General features: G+C 54.8%; 3 protein-coding genes across 3 annotated transcripts; all 3 read left to right on the top strand.

Moving 5' to 3' along the window:
- Positions 1 to 519: 519 nt before the first annotated feature.
- MIND_01153300 (uncharacterized protein) lies at positions 520 to 1839 on the top strand (the record flags this gene model as incomplete). The annotated part of the gene is made up of 8 exons (XM_037368062.1): positions 520 to 638; positions 688 to 736; positions 790 to 945; positions 991 to 1066; positions 1115 to 1205; positions 1252 to 1271; positions 1325 to 1436; positions 1482 to 1839. The coding sequence occupies 8 exons, from the start codon at positions 520 to 522 to the stop codon at positions 1837 to 1839; spliced, it is 981 nt and encodes a 326-aa protein (XP_037214988.1).
- Positions 1840 to 2960: 1121 nt separating this feature from the next.
- Positions 2961 to 3740, top strand: MIND_01153200 (uncharacterized protein; the record flags this gene model as incomplete). Its single annotated transcript, XM_037368061.1, has 1 exon — positions 2961 to 3740. One exon carries the CDS (start codon positions 2961 to 2963, stop codon positions 3738 to 3740), a length of 780 nt encoding a protein of 259 aa, XP_037214987.1.
- A 4287-nt stretch (positions 3741 to 8027) lies between these two features.
- On the top strand, positions 8028 to 11438 carry MIND_01153100 (uncharacterized protein; the record flags this gene model as incomplete). The annotated part of the gene is made up of 6 exons (XM_037368060.1): positions 8028 to 8243; positions 8309 to 8767; positions 8820 to 9113; positions 9159 to 10830; positions 10875 to 11169; positions 11399 to 11438. The coding sequence occupies 6 exons, from the start codon at positions 8028 to 8030 to the stop codon at positions 11436 to 11438; spliced, it is 2976 nt and encodes a 991-aa protein (XP_037214986.1).
- Between the last annotated feature and the right edge of the window lie 9921 nt (positions 11439 to 21359).

Here is a 21359-nt window from a genome sequence, read left to right as displayed (position 1 = left end):
TCCTCCCGCCCCGCTGACAGCCAAGGAATGACTGTGGCCATGATCAGCAAACGAGCGCGCAACAGATAACGAGGATTGTGGTCTATGAGCACCCTCCAACGGTCCGGTCGACGGTCGTCGTCGTGGGCTGTGACAAAAGGTGCAAGATTGATGTCAGCCGATCATCGGATCTTTTCGCGCGCCAATGACGTGTCCCATCAACCGCGTCTTGTCCCGAACACCCATGCACGACCTCGCTGGTGCCAGCCTGCCAACGGACGTTCTCTCGCCACCGCCTCCTATCCGGGGCCCGTCGGGCACTTGTCGGCCGTGCCTGCTCGCACGCCACCCCTTCCCATCCACCTCGACTGATGGCAGTGATGCATCTGAATCCTCCCGCATTCTCTATGCTCGACATACCCCGCACTTCGCGACGTAACCAGCTGCCAAGCCCGCGTGCTATTCGTGGCGCGGCCCCGGGGAAAAGTGGCGCTTATAAGGAGCGACGGCGTTCTGCCCTCCCAGTTGACACACCACACGATGCCGCTTCAGAACGTCTCCGTCCCGTTCGCCAACCTGCTGGGGCTGACGCTCGGCGGGATGATCTACGGCGCCTACCTGATCCTCTTCCTCTCGTCGATCTACCTCTTCGTCAACGGGTACACCGAATACGGGCCCCGGGCCTCCCTCTCGCGCCGCTTCGCCAAGGCGCTCAATTGTCATCGCCAGCATTGCGCTGTTTGTGACCTCCACCATCGTAAGTCCACTCCGTCTCTCGCCCCAGCGTCTCCGTTCGCTGAGCGGAAGCAGACGTGGGTCATGACGGTCTACCGCAACTTCCGCGGTTGGATCTTCTTCGAAGGCGGCACGGCCCCGGACGTCTTCTTCAACACGAATGCGGACATCTCGGAGACCGTGCAGGACGTCTTCCTCGCGCTTTCGCTCACGATCGGCGATTCGATGATTGTGCGTCCGTTCCATCCTGTTGACAGGACGACTCTCAAATCACAGATATATCGCCTCTGGGTTGTATGGCGCAACCCGTACATCATTGCGTTGCCGGTCCTCTGCGTGCTTGGCTTATTCAGTACGTCGTCTCATTGATGCCCCGAGGAGATCTAATCACGGAGGCCAGTTTCTCTGATAATAACGATTGTGGAAACGACTCGGCTTAGTTTGATCGCGCTGGACACCTGGATCACTCCCACCACGGTCTTCATCCTTGTGTGAGTTCATTTCTGCTTGACTCCCCTTCACTGACAGATTGTTCAGCACCAACGTCTACTGCACCGGTAAGAATACGGGTGACGGGTGCTCCAGACGATACTCATGAGATTTGGCATAGCCTGTATCGGATACAAGATCTTCGCAGTCGCCGCGGCCACCACAGGGCATGTCGGGCACCGCAAGCTGACGCACTTCCTCGCCATCTTTGTTGAAAGTGCTGCCGGCTACACGTCAGTCTACTTACATCTGCTCCACCAATAGTGACCATCTGCCAGCTCTTGGGCGCTCCTCTACACGATCCTCCACCAGCTCGACCGCAACCTGCAGTTCGCGGTCCAGAACACGCTCCCCGCGATGCTCGGCGCTGCGAATGCGCTTATTAACGCCCGCGTCGCGCTGGGCCGCGCCATCGAGCTGCGCGACGGGGCGTACACCACCAGCGGCGCGGGCAGCGCCTCTGCGAAGGGCGGGATCCCGCTGAGCATTCGCTTCGGCCGGCAGGTGCAGGTCGGCGACACGGCCGGCACGCGTACAGCGGGGACGCGGAGCACGGATGTGAAAACGCATACGGTTGTGGAGGAGGGCATGGTCCGGGAGTATGATGGGAGTGTTTCGAAGCCGGAGGCGTTTTGATCCGGAGCGTGCGATTGGTGTGCTTTTGTACTACCTCTGAACTGTGTTCCAACTCAGCATGCTGCTCCGCAGCTCTTTGGGCGCCTAGAACGATACTGCGATGCCGCGGAGATCAAGGTGACGTGGCTCCCGGTGAATTCCTTTAAATAGCAAGGCACAACGTTACGCCTCTCTCTCATTGAATCCCCTGCCTATCCCCCATGCATTGGCCTCACAGTGTGATGCTCCCCGCCCTCTTCTTCTCTTTCGCGCTCCTCTCCGTGCAAGCAGGGCCCGATGGCTGTGTTCGTCAACCTATTTTAACATGCCGGTTGCTAATCGGCCTCCGCGCAGAAAACAGTGCACGGGTCCTCGTGCCCATCGGGGTTCTTTCGCTGTGGAATCGTTGCCCAGGAGCCGCTGCGCTGCTGTCCGGTCGATTGAGTACATCGATGGGATGTCGATGGGCTGTAGAACAGGTCGCGACGATCAGGACTCTGAAGGATCTGCAGGGTCTGGACTCTGGAGACGGGCAGCGTTTCATGATTTCAAAGGAGCAAAACGACCAGCCGACCGTGCTGCAACCTTGTTCTCGCATGCCCATGCTGCATGCGATGGCGGAACTCGTGCTCTTGTGTTGAACACCTTGCAGGGCTGCGGTTGCTACAGCCAAGTGAGCTCGAAAGCGGGACAATAAGCACGCGCAGGCTGCATGTGCTCGTCGCCTGGCCAACGGCGACAGTCCCCACGCATGCCCGACGGGAAGGGCCCAGAAAACAAAGAGCGCGCCCGAAAGACAAAGAGCCCAAAGGCGGGGCGCCGCGAAAACAAGGGCGAGGACAATAAATCGGGTGCTGACATAAGCACAATCATTCTTCGTGGCGACTGTCATGGCAGCCCAGCCATTGTCGTCCCCTTCTGGCTCAATGGCTATTGAGGAGGAGAGAACGCGGGTCCATTGTCCCGCGGGTGGCTATAAGAGGGAGGGGTGACGGAGAAGGACGGTCTTCCCTTTGCCGTTGACGACCGACTCTTTTCTTCACGACCCCGCCCCCGTTTTTGGTGCGCTCTCCCCGGTTGCTCTCTGCGTTTTCGCTGACTGTTTCTTCTTCCAGAATCGCCGTGCGATAGTCTTCATAACCATGTCCGCCATCTCCCACGTTGTCTTCTACCTCACCCGCCCGCTTTCTGGCGCTGGTATTCCTGCCACGTCAGTGGCGACTGCCCAGGCCATCCTCCACGCTGCACTCTCGTCTCAGCCCTCCGCGTCGGGAATCCTTTCCCTCGCACCCCTCGCTGCACCGCCCATCCCGCTTCTTGCCGCCGCTATTGGCGCGGCCATCCAGTGGCCCGTGTGGTACCACGCGCTCGCTGGCGCTGCTGACGAGCTGACCGTTATCTACGGCGCAGGCTTTGTCAAGGCACGCATTGGTGCTGGCCCACTGCTCGATGTGCGGAGCGAGGAGACCCAAGGCAGTGTTGTGCGCATTTCGCGCCAGCCCCAGGCGCCCGCGCTGTCCATGGCCTTTCGCCGCCGGCCCATCGTCATTCCCACTCTCTTCGCCACCCCATACGACGACAACGACTTGAGCTCCTCTGATGATGATTCTGACGCGGAGTCAGACGCATCCTCTTCACCCACCGTCTACTCCCTCTCCCCCGATTCGCCCAAGGGAAAGCCCTTCGCGTTGCCTGCCTTCGCTGGCGTGCGCCCTTTGCCCGCCGTCCCCAAAACCGTCCCTGTCGTTTGCGCACTCCCTGTTTCCGCTCCCAAGCCCGCGCTCAAGCCGGCGACCAAGCCAGCAGCTAGCACGACGACCGCGTACCTCTACAAGGGTGGCGTCACCCGCGTTATGACCGGAGGGGTTATGCTGGGCCCCCGCGCTCCGGCCAAGCCCCGGGCCACTCGTATTCGCGCATGAGAAAGCGATACTTGACCGGGAAACCCTCAAAAAGACTCTTCCCCCAACTTCCGGGCGTAACCCTTTGCCCAACGTCGAATCACTCAAATCCACGACTACCACGCGAATCTTTTATACGACCTTTCACTCTCCATCCACGACTCTTGTAGCCCTATCTACCAACCTGTCTTGCATGCTAATGCGCTCTACTGTACCATTACCCCTTGTATTCCTCACTCGTCTGCATTGTTTCAATAATAATGGAATCCCTTGATACCTCGCTCATGCGCAGACTCGCGGCTTTGAGGACGGATTATGTTATGGGTTGTTGACGAATTGATCGCGGAGTCAGCGGGTATGACACGTCGGCAGGGCTTTCCTCCGCCCTTCATGCGACCAGGGACGTGTTTCTGGCGCGTCCGAGCCTCCTCGCTGTGGCGTCCTCCGCACGCTACCAGTGGTCAGGGCTGTAAATGGGGGCAGTGCGGTAAGTCATCCGTTATCACATCGGTACTCAAAACTCACCGACACACATCAGGGAAAACCCCCCCATGGAATTTGAACCAAATGTGTTACAATCTGGGCTAATCATACTGAATTCCACCTAATTACTTCAATTACCCTCATTACCTATTTTACCTCGCCCCCTGGATAATTAGTCAAAATTCCACTCAATTACTCCCAATCTTATGGTAATTACCTTCAATTTGCTCTCTATTTGCCTCTGTAGTTCCTTATTATCTCATGGTTACAGGGCATTAAAATGAATTAATGTAGAGAGACAATTATACATGAAAGGCCAATAGACTACTTCATACTCTACTCAGGGATATCAACCAGGTCTGAGGTGGAAGGAGCCACCAGCAGGATCACTGTCATCATCACTAACAACGAATCAGAACTGTCCATTGATAGATAGAATTGCTTGCCTATCAGCCTTGCCCACAACAGCGGTGTAGATGTCGCTCATGATCTTCGACATCCGAATGGGAGCAGACTTGCGGTTCCGACTAAGCTCCTTGCGATGATGGCGGTACACTGTCTCATATGCAGTCTCCGTAAAGCGAATAGATGTTTTGGTTCCGCTTTGCTGCTCATCTAATAGGCACCGAAGCTGGGAAGACCAATTAGACCAGGATAACATTAGATACTAGGACTCGCACCGCAGTTGCAACCAAAGCCACGATGCTATCGGGCATCTCCTTGCGATCGGGATAGGCGGGGTTGGTTGACTTGAACTCATTCGGGTACTTGACCGCAAAGGAATTCGGTCCAGTAAAAAAGCCGGTGGCTTTGAGGGCAGCCACGAGAGTATATACGAGAGTAGTGGGACTGGGACTGGGACAATGGGACTCGAGTCCCACTTTTCCCGGCCCCAGTCCCATTCCCGAGGCCCCGGAGTGGGACTCGGTTACGACATATCACTCAGATTGATGGATCAATGTATTTCGCATCAACGCGGTTGCGGCGCTGGCCGCGACGGCCGGGGTTGTCCACCCCGGACCCCACGCTGCCGCGGGCTGCCGTTCGCCACGGAGGCCCGCTGCGCGGCACTTCCCTCATCTTTTTTTGATTGTTACTTGATGCTGATTGTTTTCATAGCGCTCGGCTACACGTTCTTGGCGCCGTGGCAATGGGACTGGTGCCATCAAAGTGGGACTGGGCCCATCAAAGTGGGACTCAATCCCATTTGACGAGTCCCAGTCCCACTACTCTCGTTACTCCTCCAGCCACGACAGCTACACCCGTATATGGGCATTGGGTGTCGAAATAAGAGCGGCCCTATTGGTGTTAAGCAATGACTCTTGTGTTCAATGAAAGCTTACCTCCGCATCCTTGGTCTCCACACAAACAAAATTGTCGTTGTGCTGGAGGAGCGCAATGCGGGTGGTGAAAGCATCACCCAGAAGATTGCTATATGCATACTTGCCAGTGACTTCGGTCTTGTCGCAGTCCTTCTTGACATCAGACCGCGTTGTCGAAAGGCGATCGACAATCTAAATAAGTTTGTATCGTCAGAGGGCGGAGCTGAAGGGGAATAGAATGACATACCAACTCAGGTATGCCTGCAGGAAGACGGCCATGGCGTTTCGCCAGCTTGTAGATATGTTCCGCTCCTGGTACGAGAGGCGCAACCTCAAGCACCAGCTCCAGCGCAAGTGCTTGGCGCGTGACGATGACGGGGTACGAATCCACAAAGATGACGCGAAGCTTGATCCTGGTGTGGCATTTTGTTATAACGGCGTACCACTCCGCAGTCTGCTCGAGGAGCCTTAGCTCCTTCCCCGGTACCGCGGGATATACAATGACGGTGCTGGGGTGGTAGTTCATCCAGACGTGGTCTTGTTCTTGCTGGGTAGTTGGCGGGCCGCGGCTAGAAGCTAGAGGCCCAGACGATGGTGCCGATAGAGGACAAACTTGAGGAACCTATTTGGGCGTCAGTATACAATCATCTCAAATACAAACATTACCTCTCTGTCAGCGTTGGCTCGACGGACAGACTATAATCCAATCAGCACGATGAGCGAGCAAAAATTAAAAGCATACCTTGATGCTGCGCAGGGTGGGGAGGTTTCTAAAGTCGATGTATCGATCCTGTGCAGATTTCGTTAGCACCGTATCGAAGCACGATGACACACACAGACCTTGCCCGAAGACCGATGTCTGCTGTAGTGAGGCAATTCATCACCATCTTCATCGTCGTCTTCTTTGCTGCCTGGATCCGAGTCGTGCTTGTCACACTCGTCGTCGCGCTCATCGTCGCGCTCATCGTCCTCGAGGTCATCGTCATCTTGTGGCTGGACATTGGTATCCTGCAGTTATATCATGAGCACAGAATTATAAGAGGTTTAGACATACCATTTCCTCGTACTCCTCTTCGTTGTCTTGCTCGTAGGTGGCAGAAGCCTCGTAATCTGTGTCAGAGACACTAGTGGCATGAGATTTCATCGACATGCTGCTGCCAGAGGAGGCGCTGCGGCGTTCAGCGCGAGGGCTGGGTATGGGTATGAAAGCATCCTAATGAAGTTAGTATTGAACACTGAGAAGTACGATGGCTCACTTCATAGCCCATCTCTGTATCGTCGTCGAAGAGATGGGCAGGATTTTGAGCCCTATCATCGTCTGCTGCCCGTTGAGAGCTTCGGACATGCGTGCGCTGCTAGAATGTAAGTTTGCGAGTGCAGCAGAAAACGAAGGCCTAGCTTACCCCACGGAGCAGCTCCTCCCCATCCTCGTCTCCGTCACCCTCCTCGTCTCCTTCCCCCTGGCCTTCTGAGTTTGATTCCGACTCTGACGAGCCGTCGTTGTGGACGTGCTCAGAGTCGGCCTCATCTTTTTCGGATGACACGGGTTCGGGAATGAGCCGATGAGCTGGCACCAATTTGGTGAGTTTGGGGCCGGTTTTTGCGCCAGCTGGCCAAGGGTAAGTGTGCGAAAGAATGAGTAGAGTCAATAATGCGACTCACCTGCAGGCTTCGGCTTTGTAAACGCGTCATCGAGGTCGGGAGGATGATAAGCTAGAAGCAGAAGTCAAGTTAGTCACGCCGCTACGCTGACACTCAAGTATTCTGCAGCAACTCACCGTTGTCACCACTTCGACTTGCTCGAGCTCTTGTGGGCTGGACACTGGGGTTCTTTTTTCGACTCGGCGGGGCTTGCGAATCGGACTTCGACGTCGTTTTATTATCTGTGTGGAGTGAGCCTTAAACAAACGAGGCGGACAGCTCCAACTTGCCAACCGCGGCCGGCGTGGGCTTGCTCTTCTTGGTCCGAGTACGGCCGTCGTTCGCGTTGGATGCAGAACGCTTGCGTGACTCTGCTTGATACTTTTCTGTGGGAGTGTTACTTGAAGGGTGAAGGCAAGACAGAAAATACGACCTGAAGCTTCAAGCTTGTCGCTTTTTTTCCGTGTTCGAGGGCCGGCTGCAGCAAAGTTAAGGTAATTCCGTGCTCTAGGGGGAAAGTCTTACCGCCCTGGACAATTAGATGGTGGTCTGCGGCTGCCCGTGCTTGCGCGCGCTTGCGACGACGCTCAGCGCGACTGCTGGGTCCACCGGTGGGTTAGTCATTGAGAATGGCCGGGTTGAATGAGGGTGGGGAATACTAGAGGCTGAAAATTTAAAGAGCGGCGGGGAGTCAAAGTAGGTGAAGGATTGGGGGAGAAAGAAAGAGGGTTAAAAAAAAACGGCGCGTCTGCGGGGATTTCCCTCCGATTCTTGGCATCCAGGGTCCAGACACGGATGGTATCCGAATGCGTCGTAAGCACACTTACCTTTACTATCTATCCAATCTCACTCCGCTACAGCTATGGTCTCCGTTCAATGCAGTGGTTGCAACAAACAGTTCTCGAAGAGTGGCTACACAAGCCATATCAGCCGCACAAAACAACCGTCTTGCCATGCCATCTACCTCCGTGCGCTCCAAGACGCTGCTGACGAAAGCGCTCGCGCGACGACTGCCACGCTCGACACCACTTCGGATACTGATGTCGAGATGTTATCACAGTACGGTGATACTCAGCGGGTGACCTGGATCTGCCTACTGGGGTGTTCACTGGCGACTTCTTTGGAACTGATTACACGGCGGAGGATTTTGCGATGAATGGCGATGACTCTGGGCTTGATCATGATGAGCAGATGGTTGCGCATGCAGGGGAGGAGGAGGAGGAAATGGAGGCAGACGCAAATGCGGAACTCGAATGCGGCTACGAGCCACCGCGACCGCTTCTTCATCGTGCCCCAGTCGAAGACAACAAGGAATCCGCTAATCTGCCTGCACCCTCCCCCGTTATACGAAAGCAAATCGAAGACCGTTTTCACGGTCAGCCTGTTGTCGACCGTTATCCCAGCAGTGTTGCTGGGAAGCCTATCCGTCGGGAGCGAGGGGACACGAGCGAGGAGTCTTACGGTCGACGCTTAGATGTGGATGGTGCGACGGATAACCCATATGCACCATTTGCATCCAAAATGGATTGGGAGATTGCACAGTGGGCAAAGATGCGAGGGTCAGGGTCAACTGCATTCACCGATCTGCTCAAGATCGACGGCGTACGTGAATATGGCGAAGTACTCTGGCTGGATATCTTACATGGCTACACAGGTCCGTGAGTCGCTTGGTTTGTCGTATGGTACTTCGGCCCAGCTCAATACTATCATTGACAAACAACTCCCTCAGGCTGGCCGACCTGTATTTGAACGCAGTGAAATCCTTGTTGATGGCGAGGTCTTCGATCTATATTCCCGCAACATACTCGATTGTATTCGTGCCCTTTATGGAGACTCTAACTTTGCACCACATTTGCTAGTTCTCCCCGAGCGTCATTATATCGACAAAGACCGGACAATTCGAATGTACCACAACATGAATACTGGGAAGTGGTGGTGGGCAACACAGGTAGGCGGCTATTCTGAGTCATGACTTGCTTTTGACATTTCTCAGGAGGCGGTAGAGAAGGAGAATCCCGGCGCAACGATCATTCCCATTATCATCTCCTCTGACAAAACACAATTGACACCGTTTGGCAACAAGACCGCATATCCCGTGTACCTGACTATCGGAAATATTCCCAAAGAAATTCGTCGCAAGCCCTCTCGGCAAGCTTATATCCTACTCGGCTACCTGCCAACATCTAAAATGAAGCATATTACAAATAAAGCTTCACGGCGTCGTGTTATCGCCAACGTCTTTCATGCCGCAATGAAGTATATTGTCTCGCCATTGTCAGTTGCGGGGAAAACGGGTATCGAGATGGCAAGTGGAGATGGTGTTGTCCGTCGTGGCCACCCAATCTTTGCTGCCTTCGTTGGGGACTATCCAGAGCAGGTCCTTGTGACTGGGGTCAAGACAGGAGAGTGTGGCACCTGTGAGGTGGAGGCAAATCAACTGGGCGAGTTAGCATCCTTTCCGCTCCGGGATCTTGATGCGGTTTTGTCAGCGCTGTCGCTAGTCGACGAGGAGCCAGCAGAATTCAAAAAGGCGTGTACGGAGGCTGGCATTAAGCCGATTTATCATCCATTTTGGGAAGATTTGCCGTATACGAACATTTTCCGTGCAATTACACCCGACGTTCTTCATCAACTCTATCAGGGTGTGGTCAAACACTTGATCAACTGGGTCTTAGCATGCTGTGGCGAGGACGAAATTGATGCCAGATGTCGACGCCTTCCTCCAAACCATAACATGCGGCTGTTTATGAAGGGAATCTCCGGCTTGTCACGAGTTACTGGCCGAGAGCATGACCAGATTTCTCGGTTTCTTCTGGGGATCATTATTAACATCCGACTACCTAATGGGCTTTCTTCTGCGCGTCTTCTATCGGCTGTCCGGGGCCTTTTGGATTTTGTATATCTCGCTCAATATCCGATGCACACTGATGAAACTCTGGGACTCATGGATGATGCATTACAGACGTTCCACGAGAACAAGCAAATCTTTGTCGACCTTGGTGTGCGTTCGAACTTTAATCTTCCTAAACTACACAGCACTACGCATTACACCGCATTCATTCGTCTCTTTGGCACGACCGATAACACAAATACGGAATACACTGAACGACTGCATATCGACCTTGCCAAAGATGCCTACCGGTCAACAAACTTCAAAGACGAATTCCCACAGATGACACTCTGGCTCGAGCGAAAGGAAAAAGTTGTTCAGCATGCCAAGTTTATTCAGTGGAAAATTGATGGTTGTCCTGCTCCTCCGCCTCTAGTCAAACTCCACCCCGGAGTGATTTACGAGCGAAAATTATTGATGGCCAAGAACCCAACTATCAAGGCTGCTCGCATTCAAACCTTGGTCGAGACGTATGGTGCCACATTATTCCGTGAAGCGTTATCACAGTTTGTGGTCCGTCATTCATATCCAGCACTGACTCAACACGAAATCACCGCCCGCGCTCGCCATTACACTCTTCCTTTCAACCAACTTCCTATCTTTCATCGAATTAAATTCACGACACCCGATCCATACACCTCGGCAAATGATATCAACACCATTGTTGACTCGGTTCATGTTGAACCAAGCCGACAGGGGCCTTCTGGTCCCATTCCGGGCCGCTTTGACACTGTTCTTGTTAATGATGGCACTGGAGGGATTACTGGTACTCAAGGTAAGAATCTACTCAAAAAAATTATTCTACTCACCTATGCGCAGGCTATCGTATTGGACAAGTCCGTGTTATTTTCAGCCTTCCCACCAATATTGTTGCTGCATTATTCCCATCTGGAATCAAACCCCCCACACATTTGGCATATATCCAATGGTTCTCAGCTTTCACCTCTCAACCAGAACCACATCATCTCATGTACAAGGTACAGCGAGTTATGAAGGATGGAGAGCGTCTGGCTACTATTGTTCCTGTTGCCAGCATACGACGCAGTGTGCAGTTACTTCCAAAGTTTGGCCCAGTGGCACCAGTAGAGTGGTCATCAAGCAATGTGCTGGAAAGGTGCCCAACTTTTTTTGTTAATACCCAGTCAGATCGTCATATATATGCTACACTTTTCTAAATCTATACAAATTGACGGTAATTGGCCTGATTTTACCTAGAATTACCAGAATTACCCTAAATTCTTCCAATTTACCTCCTGCTTACCTTTGGGCAAGGTAATTTCCAGAAATTTCCCAAAGGAGGTTTTTCCTGATGCACTTGTCCAGTGCGCTGACTGTCCGTTTAGATCCGCCAGCGTCGACATGGTGCACGCTGCGACCGTTTAATTTCCGGGAATCCGTTCCCCTTTGCGCAGCTGTGTCCACTGTCCAGCGTCCCAGCCATGTCCCAGCCATGGCCGCCAGTTGTCCCCTCGCCTGGGTCCGTGGAGCGAGCCAGAATTCAAGTTCTTGGACTCAATTGTCGATAACCACTGACGTCGACTGTGCAGCGTGCGACCGCGCGTGTCGTCGAGGCGTTTATGTGCGAGGCGTTTGGGCTCTGCTCCCTTCCTTTTCCCACCCGTGCTCGATCGAGGGGAGTAGTGTGGGAACGGAGAACCGCAGAGGGAGATGTGTGTGCCAGGGCTAAAATAGCGATGGGCTGATTATTTATAGCTTCGTGTTGCAGGCACTGGACGCGGACGACGATAAACGGACTGGCTGCCTCTGCACACGGGTGCTTCAAGTTTGGTCACGGTCGGGAATCGGGATGCCTGCGAAGACAGCCGCAACCCTTGCAGAACGCTGGCCGGAGAGGCACCGGCGGCAGGCTAAGTATCACGCACTTTCGCATGTGGGGTAAAGCCACCGGCTTCCGCAGACGCCGTTTCGCGCTCTCCCAAGATCACGAACGGTCCACCTTACAAATGGGGGCCCGCGGCGTACACGCTCAGGGAAAGTCTCTTCCATGCTACGTCAACGCTGTGGCCTGTTGCTCGGGTAACAGCTCAGGGTCGCGCGGGGTATATAAGGCTTTCGACGCACGCGGGACTTGTGCGTTCTCTTTTGGCTCTTAAACTCTTTGCCCCCGTCCCACGAACCCTATCACCCACCCAACGAAAAGAACTCTACGATGCGTCTCGCGACTGCCACACATCAGGAAAATAAAAATGGGCTGGGGGCACTGGGCGAGCTGGAGAGCTGGGGCACTGGGCCCAGAGTTTCCAGAATCAAAAATTTCCCCAGAATCACCGTTCTGGCACCAGAATTGCGCCAAGTCCATGATCAGCACGCGTGATCACATATGATGTGATATTGCGTGCTTGATCTTCCACGTCCGCAAGCCACATTGGTTGTTTCCTCCCACCACTTCCCCCCTTCCCTGCGCCTCCCTCTCGTCGCCTCCACTCCCGCACGGGCTATGACAACTGCCACGACGGTGGCCGGGCCCCGCTCGCCGCCTCGCGACTCTCCTGTGCTCCGTTCCTTGCGCGGCGTGTCCGTGTGCCGCTTCCTGCTTCACCTCTCCCATCCCAGCAACAGCTCGCAATGCTCCCAGCTTCGGCCGTCAGCTTGCTCCCCACCCTCAATCATTCATCAAGCCTTCAAATGCCCTACTCCCTCAAGTTGCTGCGACCAGCAAGGTTAACATACCCTCAAGCATGCAAGCTGAAGCTTTCCTCAAGCACTTCAAGATGCTTTTCGATCAAGTCGGTTGTCAAGAGTCAAGTTCTCGCTACACAAGCAACAAGTATTCGGAGGTAGTTGGGTGGGGACACTTTAGGGGAACGATGGTACGTTTGAGTTTGCCATATATTACCGCTGTCTGATGTTGACCTTCCAGATTGTTGCTCTATATCCACCTCGCCCCTCACTGGCATTATAGTCCTGCATCAAGACCATCGACATCCCAAACCAGTATTGTGACGGATTGGCCACGGTCAAGTGAGTGTTTTTTCTCGCGCGATACTACCCTGACTAATGTACCATTTGCAGCATTTGGGCCGAGTTGTGGGTCTGACGCAAAGGGGTGTAGCGTCGTTGGCCGCTGGGCCAGGTTTAATCTGCTATTGCATGTATATATGTACCCGCTGAATGTGATTTTGCCTCGTTTACACCAGAACCATCAAATTACAGCCAGAATCAGCCAAGTATGGCCAGAATTGATTCTGGGGCCAGAATCAAAACTGGAGGGGGGCGTGAACATTGGGTCCAGTTTGGTTCTGGGGAACTGGAAGAGCTGGGGGAGCTGGGGCCAGCTCCCCCAGCGTGATTTTATTTTCCTGATGACAGTCCTCCTTGGCGCCGCCCTTGTAGGCGCGCAAAACCCAGGTCTGTCCCCGCCCGTCTTGCTATCAAACCTATCTGACGCGTTACCCCTCACAGATGATCCAGGTGCAGGTCGGCGCGGAGACCAGCACGCCCGGGGGCATCTTCCAGTTCATGCCGAACAACCTCACCGCGACTAACGGCTCAGTCATCACCTTCACCTTCAGCGGCATGTGTGTCTCGTCTCCTCTTTGTATGACCATGCCTTGCTGACCGGCCCCGACAGCCCCGGCAACCACAGCGTGACGCAGTCGACGTTCGCAGCGCCCTGCACGCCCGTTCAAGGGCGGCTTCGACTCCGGCTGGGTCGAGATCCTCGCGAATACGACCACGCTCCCCACGTGGCAGCTCACGATCACCAACGACCAGATCCGTGCGTCCCCGTCCTCCCTTCCTCCGTTTCTGCAAGACTGACGATATATTCTGCAGCGATCAGGTTCTACAGCAAGCAAATGCTCCCCTCGCCGCACTGCAACGCGGGCATGGTCGGCGGGATCAACATCAAGCCCGGCCCGAACAGCCTCGCCGCGTTCAAGGCCGCCGCGCAGAAGGCCCCGCTCGATGTACGCCATTCCCGGGCCCATGCGTCACTCCCTCTTTTCGCATTCGCTGACATGTATTCGGCAGATGCACGAAGGCGGGCTCGTCAGCGTCGGGCGCCTCGGCCTCTACGCTGCCCGTGATCGACAGCGGCGCGACGCTCTTCATGACCGACAGCGCGACCGCCCGGCCCGCAGACCGCCGCCGGGGGCTCCTCGGCCGGGGCCGGGACCGGTGCGGGGACCGGCGCGGCGCCGAGAGGGTCCGGGGCGCCGCCGCCGAGCAGCGCCGGGCGCCTCGGCTTCAACCCGGCGCTCCTCTTCATGGTCGTGGTCGGGCGCGATGGCGGGCGCGGCGATGGTGCTGTGATGTAGACCGTAGAGTCTAGACGCGCGATTTCGTAGAGCTAGCTCTCTGTCTCGGACCGCGATCGAATACTCTTATTTACACGTAGTAGCAGCTACCGTCAATAACAGCCCGTCTGTCATAAGTCTGTGATGTTCTGCTGGGCAGTCAATATAACCTTTCAGGGTAAAAGCTCCATTTGCATCACTGATTGAAAGTTGTGAAATGAGAGCAATGGTGAATGCAGAAACAACTCTACAAACAACCAAAACACCCAAATCAAGGTCTGTGTGTTCAGGGCTCCATGGAAAGTATAGTATATCCATGCTGCAACCCATAAGAGCAAGATGATGATGACCAAGTTGAGGTGGTGAAAGTGATGTGAGTGTGATGGTATCACTGATGGCAGTGATGATGTTAATGATGGGAAGTGTGTCATGGATAAGACCCGGCCCGTCCGCTCCGGCGCTGTGAAGAAGAACAACTAAGTCCAAGCGAGGACTAGATGTGGGCCAAGGTCGTACCGAGGGCGGCGCTGCGGGAGGAGTAGATGCGCAGGGTAGATTAGATAAGATTTACTTAGCTTTTGCAGTAATCGTAGAACTCGGGCTCGATGTAGCGCTTGTGAAACGCGCGAAATGCGAGAGATGCTGAATGCGGAAACAACTCCACAAACAAACAAAACCAACAAATCGTGGTTGGTGTGTTCGGGGCTCCATGGAAAGTACTGCTGCAACCCATAAGAGCAACATGAGGGTAATGACCAAGTTGGATAAGAAGCTTGAGTGTAGGTGTGGTTGTGATGATGAGATCAATGTTGATGTTGATGGTAGCTTGGGTGAACAAGGTGGTGGTGGTGTTGTTGTTATTGAGGTGGGTGGAGAAGAAGAGGGTGTTGACCCAGAGGAGAGCAGGTGTGACACACAGAGCATGTCTCTGGTAGCCAAACATACTCCCAACATCAACCCACTCCAAAATGAACACAACCCAAATCCAACAACAAAACCCAAAATGGTAGTGGTCACAGTCACAGTCACAGTCACAGCTGGTATGTTTTTGAGATTTGATATGCTTTCTCTTGTTTTTGTTGTCTTTCCTCCCATTATGCACATGCAAACCACCAGCATCAAGAGCAACAACTGTCACACCAAGAATGGCATAAATGTCAGGGGAACCTCCCTTTCGGCCCCTCGGAGACGCCTCCGATTCCGGTCCGACTCCGGTTCCGTCTCCGGTCCGGCCCTCCATCTCGCCCGCACAATCACCGATCCGTCAACGCCCTCCCGACGGTCGCCCTGGGACCTCGCCTGCGACGCCGCCCAAGCCTTCTGTGCCCGACAGCGGCAGCTACGGACAAGCAGTATATAGTCAGCTACCTAGCAGGCGGACCCTTAGAGTTTCTTCTCTTTGGATCCTCCCCTGCTAGGTCAGCTTCATTTGTATTCGCTTACCAATGTTCACGCTTTGGATCCTCCCCTGCTAGGACCTTGATCTCAGGCCTCCGGGGTTGCCCTTACAGCAGAAGAAACTCTCTACGGGATCAACCGGACAAGATTGCCAGGTTCGGCGCTGACTCAGGCTCGAGTACGAGTCCGTTCCGCCCTCGTCACCGCCCCTGCCACTTGTCCCCTCCTCCTCTACTCCTGTGGTCCCCGCACCCGTCATGCCGTCCGGAGTCACTCCTACCGCAGACGCCCGGCTGGACTCACTCGAGGCGAAAATCGACCGCCTAACTGAGGCCCTTACTCTTCTCACCACCCAGGCTTCCGCTGCCGCTGCCGCCGCTAATACTGCTGGCGGACCCCAAACAACACCACCCCCGGAGACGTCGATTCCGACTCCGACTCCGGTTCAGGGCGATTCCGAGGCCCTCTTTGGCGACATCAACCTCGCCTCAAAATTGGTCTTGCGACCAAACCCTCCGTTCACCTTCAACGGCGATCGGAAACGCGGGCGCGTTTCTCTATGTGGTCCGCACCTCGCCCGCCTTGCCCCTGAGGCCTTCGTGGTCAACGGAGAGGCGAGCGAGGAAAAGGCCGTCCGCTATGCCATGTTGTTTATGGCAGAAGGACCCGCTCAGCAATGGGCGGAGCGCCACGGAAGCAAAGCCCCGTTTCCGTTTCCGTCCTGGGGCTCGTTCGTTTCCGAGTTTCGACTCCGGTTCGTCGAGGAGAATGAGCAAGATCACGCTCTCTCCAAGCTGGAGACTTCCGCCTATCACATGGGTACAAAGGATGTCTACCAGTACACCGACGACTTCGAGGACCTGATGGACCTCGCCGGATTCAAGACGCGCTGGTCAAGGTGACCAAGTTCCGCCACGGACTTGACCCCCCTGATCAATAACGGAATCACGTCCTCGAACGACCCCCGGACCTCCGGGATTACCTTAGCTGGCGCACCCGGGCCTTCCGTCAATACGAGGCCCTGGTCCGGGCCAAGCTGATCAAGTCAGCCGCCCCCCAAGACGCCTGGCGGTTTGATTCGGACTCCGTTTCCGGTCAACCGCATCCCGGCTCCGGCCCCTTTCCGCCCGGTGGCTCCGGTCGTGCCACCCGCGGCCCGCGCTCCCGCTCCGGCGCCTCCAGCTCCCGTCCCTATGGAGTTGGATCGCACCAGGGCTCGGGGTGCCCCTCGTCGCGCCTGCTTCAGGTGCGGCGACCCAAATCATCTCGCCGGGGATTGCCCCCCGCCGATGTCCGCTCAATGGACATCCTCGACGAGGTGATCCAACAACTCGGTGACGAGATGTTAGCGGAGTTGATCGCCCGCTACACGGACACAGCTGCCCTGCCGGAGACGGCAGCGGAGTCGATGGCCGGAGAGGATTTTGTCCCCCGCGACGAGTGACTGGTGTGCCCTCGTTCGCGTCTATAAATCGTTTTGCCTCTTTGTATGATGAATGCAGTTCCTTGCCCTACAATGAGCCCGAAACGAAAGACACACCCTCTCCTGCCCCCGTCTCGACTCCGTCTCCGACTCCGCCCGCGACTCCGGTCATCGTCCTCCGCCGCCTCACTGCCTGGGAAAAGAAACTGCCCAAGCAGTACACCGTTGCCGCTGCCCCTGGGGCGAACTCCCTCCACCTCCCGTTAGAGCTCGAGTCCACCACCAGCGCGCTGAAGCTCTCACTCTCTGGGCTTGTCGACTGTGGTGCCACCTCCGACTTCATTGACACGAACTATGTTGCTCGGAATGGCATTCCGGTCCGCACCCTCGATCAGCCGATTCCGGTTTTCAATGTCGATGGCACCCCCAATGACGCTGGCTCCATCAAACAGATCGCGGACTTGGTCCTGCGCTACAAGGGCCATGCCGAACGAGTTCAGCTGGCCGTCACCCATCTTGGCAAGCAAGACCTCATCCTGGGGTATTCCTGGTTGCGGAAACATAACCCAGAGATCAATTGGGAAACCAAGGAGGTCAAGATGACACGGTGCCCCCCAATTGCTCGACCTGCCGTGAGGAAGAGCGGGTCGAACGGACCGAGTTGCGGCGACTCCGGTCGCTTCAGAAGCGTCTCCGCTCCGGCCCGTTCCCCTCGGTCTGCGCCATGGACCTTTCTGGGTCTGATGACGGAGACGATTCCGTCTCCGGTGACGACTCCGGCCTGCCTGATCTGACGCCGGACTCCGGCGACGACGATGACAATGGTCAGCTTGAAGATGGTGACCGCATCTTCTACACCTCGTTCCGCCCCTCGGAGGAGATACGCGCTGGCAGTACTGTCTCGCAACGCCTGGCCGAAGCCTTCGCCAGGAACTCCGCCCCTCCGCCCTCCGAGATCCCGGACTGGGCTAAGGAGTTCCAGGACGTCTTCAACAAGGAGTCCTTCGACACGCTACCGGAGCGGAGAGCCTGGGACCACGCCATTGAACTCGTCCCCGACGCTAAGCCCACCAACTGCAAGGTGTACCCCATCTCGCCCCTCGAGCAACGCGAGCTCGACGCGTTCATCGAGGAAGGGCTTTCGACGGGCCGGATTCGCCCCTCCAAGTCTCCGATGGCGTCTCCGGTCTTCTTCGTCAAGAAGAAGGACGGCGGACTCCGCTTCGTCCAGGACTACCGTGCTCTCAACGCGATGACTGTCAAAAACCGGTACCCCCTTCCGCTGATCAACGACCTCATCAACCGGCTCAAAGGCGCTCGTTACTTCACCAAACTCGACGTCCGTTGGGGCTTCAACAACGTCCGGATCAAGGAAGGTGACGAGTGGAAAGCGGCTTTCTGTCAAACCCTGGGTTCAAAAACCCTTTTTCTTCGCCTTTTAAACCTTTTATTTTGGCCCTGGTTGATAAGATAAGACAAGGAGGAGATAAGATGGACGATAAGATGGTGATTGGATCATCAGATGTCGATGCTGATGTTGATTGACAGCGTGGAGTTGAACATGAGGCAAACAGCACGTAAAGGCATGGCTAAAGCATGACGTCATTACCTCTCGTATTAGGCATGGTAAACACATGGTAGTAGTGTATATAAGTAGAGTAGATTTCGTCTTGTACCCCAGTCTTCGAATTCCATCATCTTTACGATATCCTTTCACGGTGCTTCTTGCTTGCCTTCACTGGCCAACTGGCATCCTCTGAATTGGTGTTGTTTGTGACATAATTCGAAGACTACCCTCTTACCCTCGTACCCTCCTACCTCCTACCACCTACCCAAACCACTCCCCTACCCCGAAACTATTGCCAATTTTCCTCCCATCCCTTTCCCACGCCTCTTCCCTTCTGCTTTAGGTCGTCTGCTCTAGGTCCTTTTGCTCTAGGTTCTTTTCTTCTTGGCTAGGTACACTCGGAGACGACAATCCAAGGGACCCACTCGAGAGGACACGCGCTTCGTACTTGCAAGAGAGACGTCTGGCCCAACCCAGGTGCTTTCGTAGAGTCATAGCTGCTACAAGGAGCGCAGGGGCAATCTTCGGAGAACCCTAGTTCGTCCAGCGCGGGGTGTGTCGTAGAAGGCCCCGGTGGATTCCTCTCACGCAACAGGTCTCTTGGACCCCCGACAACGGACTCTCCGGTCCATCCTCTGTGGCGCTCTCCGCGCGCTTTGATCCCTGACCTCTCGTCAGGGGCTCCTTCTGAGGAGTCTTCAAGAAATTCTACACCCCGCTCTCTCTCCCCTATCCCCTCTCCATTCAACCACTTTTACCTCGACTCTCTTCCTCCTTCCCCAATCTCCGCCTTGGCCACTCTTGCCATTGCTCCTACCCCCGCAACCGTACCCCAACCAACACCTGCACCCGCACCCCAACAACCAACCAACATGTCTCGCGTCGTACTTGCGAACCCCCCTCCTCTCTTCTCTGGCGAGAAATCGCTTTGGGAAAATTTCTACGATTCCGTCACAACTTATATTGCGGCTTACGCTGATGCGCTCGATACGGATCATAAGCGAATTTGGTTCTTGATCTCGTACCTTCGATCTGCAGATGCTTCCGCATGTACGGCAGCTGACTGGGTGCGCAACTGGAAAAAGCGAACCCTTAAGAGTGGTGTGCTTGCGGCCACCTATACATTTGATGATCTCATCACGGAGCTGGAACTCTCGTTCAAGGACACGAACATCGCACAGGCGGCGCATCTGAAGTTGACGACTACTCGTCAAAATAAGATGTCGCTGACCGATTTCTTCCAGTCATTCGAACTGCTGGCAGAACAGGCAGGCTATAGTCCCAATGCCAAGCCTTGTGCATATGACGCGTTCCTGATCCAGCTTCTTGAGGAGTTAGTCAATACGGAGATTACTGGTCCTATCTATGTGGGAGGCACTGCCCTGCCCAAGACCTATCTGGAATGGAAAGAGCGTCTGATGCAGATCGACGCGAACTTGTCTCGGAACAGGCTGCGTTTGGGCCGCCAGGACAGACGTTTGGATTCATTCCCCAGTTCCAACGTACTCCGCCCGCCGCCCCACGTGCCCCAGTACCACAAGCTGCTGCGCCTGCCAAAGACCCCGATGCCATGGACGTCGACCGCGCTCGACAGAAGTGGAAACCTCTGCGCTGCTTCAACTGTGGCAAAATTGGCCACATTAGTCGCAACTGCCCGGACCCCCCTCAGAAAAAAACTCAGTGTTAGGGCCTTGATGGCTCAAGTTGATGAGGGTGACAAGTTAGACGGCACGTTGACGCAGTTGATCCAGAAGTTGCGCGAGGCGGGTTTTTAAAGCGCTCCTCTCCCCTGGCCAAGGAGACGGAGCGATCCGAAATTGTTGATTCGAAATATGGACGTTATTCTCCTCTCAGTAAATTAAATGCGACTTCCAATATGCCTGCTACGGACTCTTTTTATGGTACCGACTCGGACTCGTTACGAAAAGACATACATGAATTCCTTTACAACTCTCGTCGTATCCATGTTTTGCAAAATCAGAATCGTCTTCATAACTTAAAGGAACAAAAGCGTGCTGAGAAAGATGAGTGGTGGACTGAGTTCCAAAAGGCCTGCGGGAGAAAAAACCGCATCAACAAAGACTGAGAGAGGAAGTGAGGAGGCGGAAGCTGATGTGACTGTACCTCCAGTCCCAGCGCACACTAGGGTTCGAGACTCTATCCGGATGCAAGAGGCTGCTGCGCGACAAGCTAGAGCCAAGCCAGATCGTCTTAGTCAGGAACTGAAAGACTTTCAACGGGAACGTAAACGCTATGAGATGTTGGTCCCAATAACTCTCATGGTTCCCGAGACTGGCAAGGTTCAGCAATAAAGGCTTTGCTTGACAATGGTTGTACAACGACCTGCATTGACCGAGCATATGCCCAAGCAGAAGGATTTGAGTTGAAAGAGCTGGACTCTCATATTATTGCCCGCAATGCAGACGGCACCGAGAATACTCATGGCAAAATAACACACTATGTCGAACTACGCATAGGTGTTGGCGATCATTGGGAAATGCAACGCTTCCTTGTCACTGGACTGGGTAAAGCCCGTGTCTTCATTGGATACGACTGGCTTCTTAAACATAACCCGGAAATTGACTGGCGTTCCCAAAAGATCAAGTTTTCTCGCTGCCCTGTTGAATGCAATGCTCGTGATGAAGAGTTCCAAGCTG

This window comes from Mycena indigotica (assembly GCF_014461135.1).
Source record: "Mycena indigotica strain 171206Taipei chromosome Unknown Mind.scaff0011, whole genome shotgun sequence".
NCBI lineage: Eukaryota > Fungi > Basidiomycota > Agaricomycetes > Agaricales > Mycenaceae > Mycena > Mycena indigotica.
Note: the sequence above shows the minus strand (reverse complement) of the source record. Positions and strands in the feature narration are given on the sequence as shown.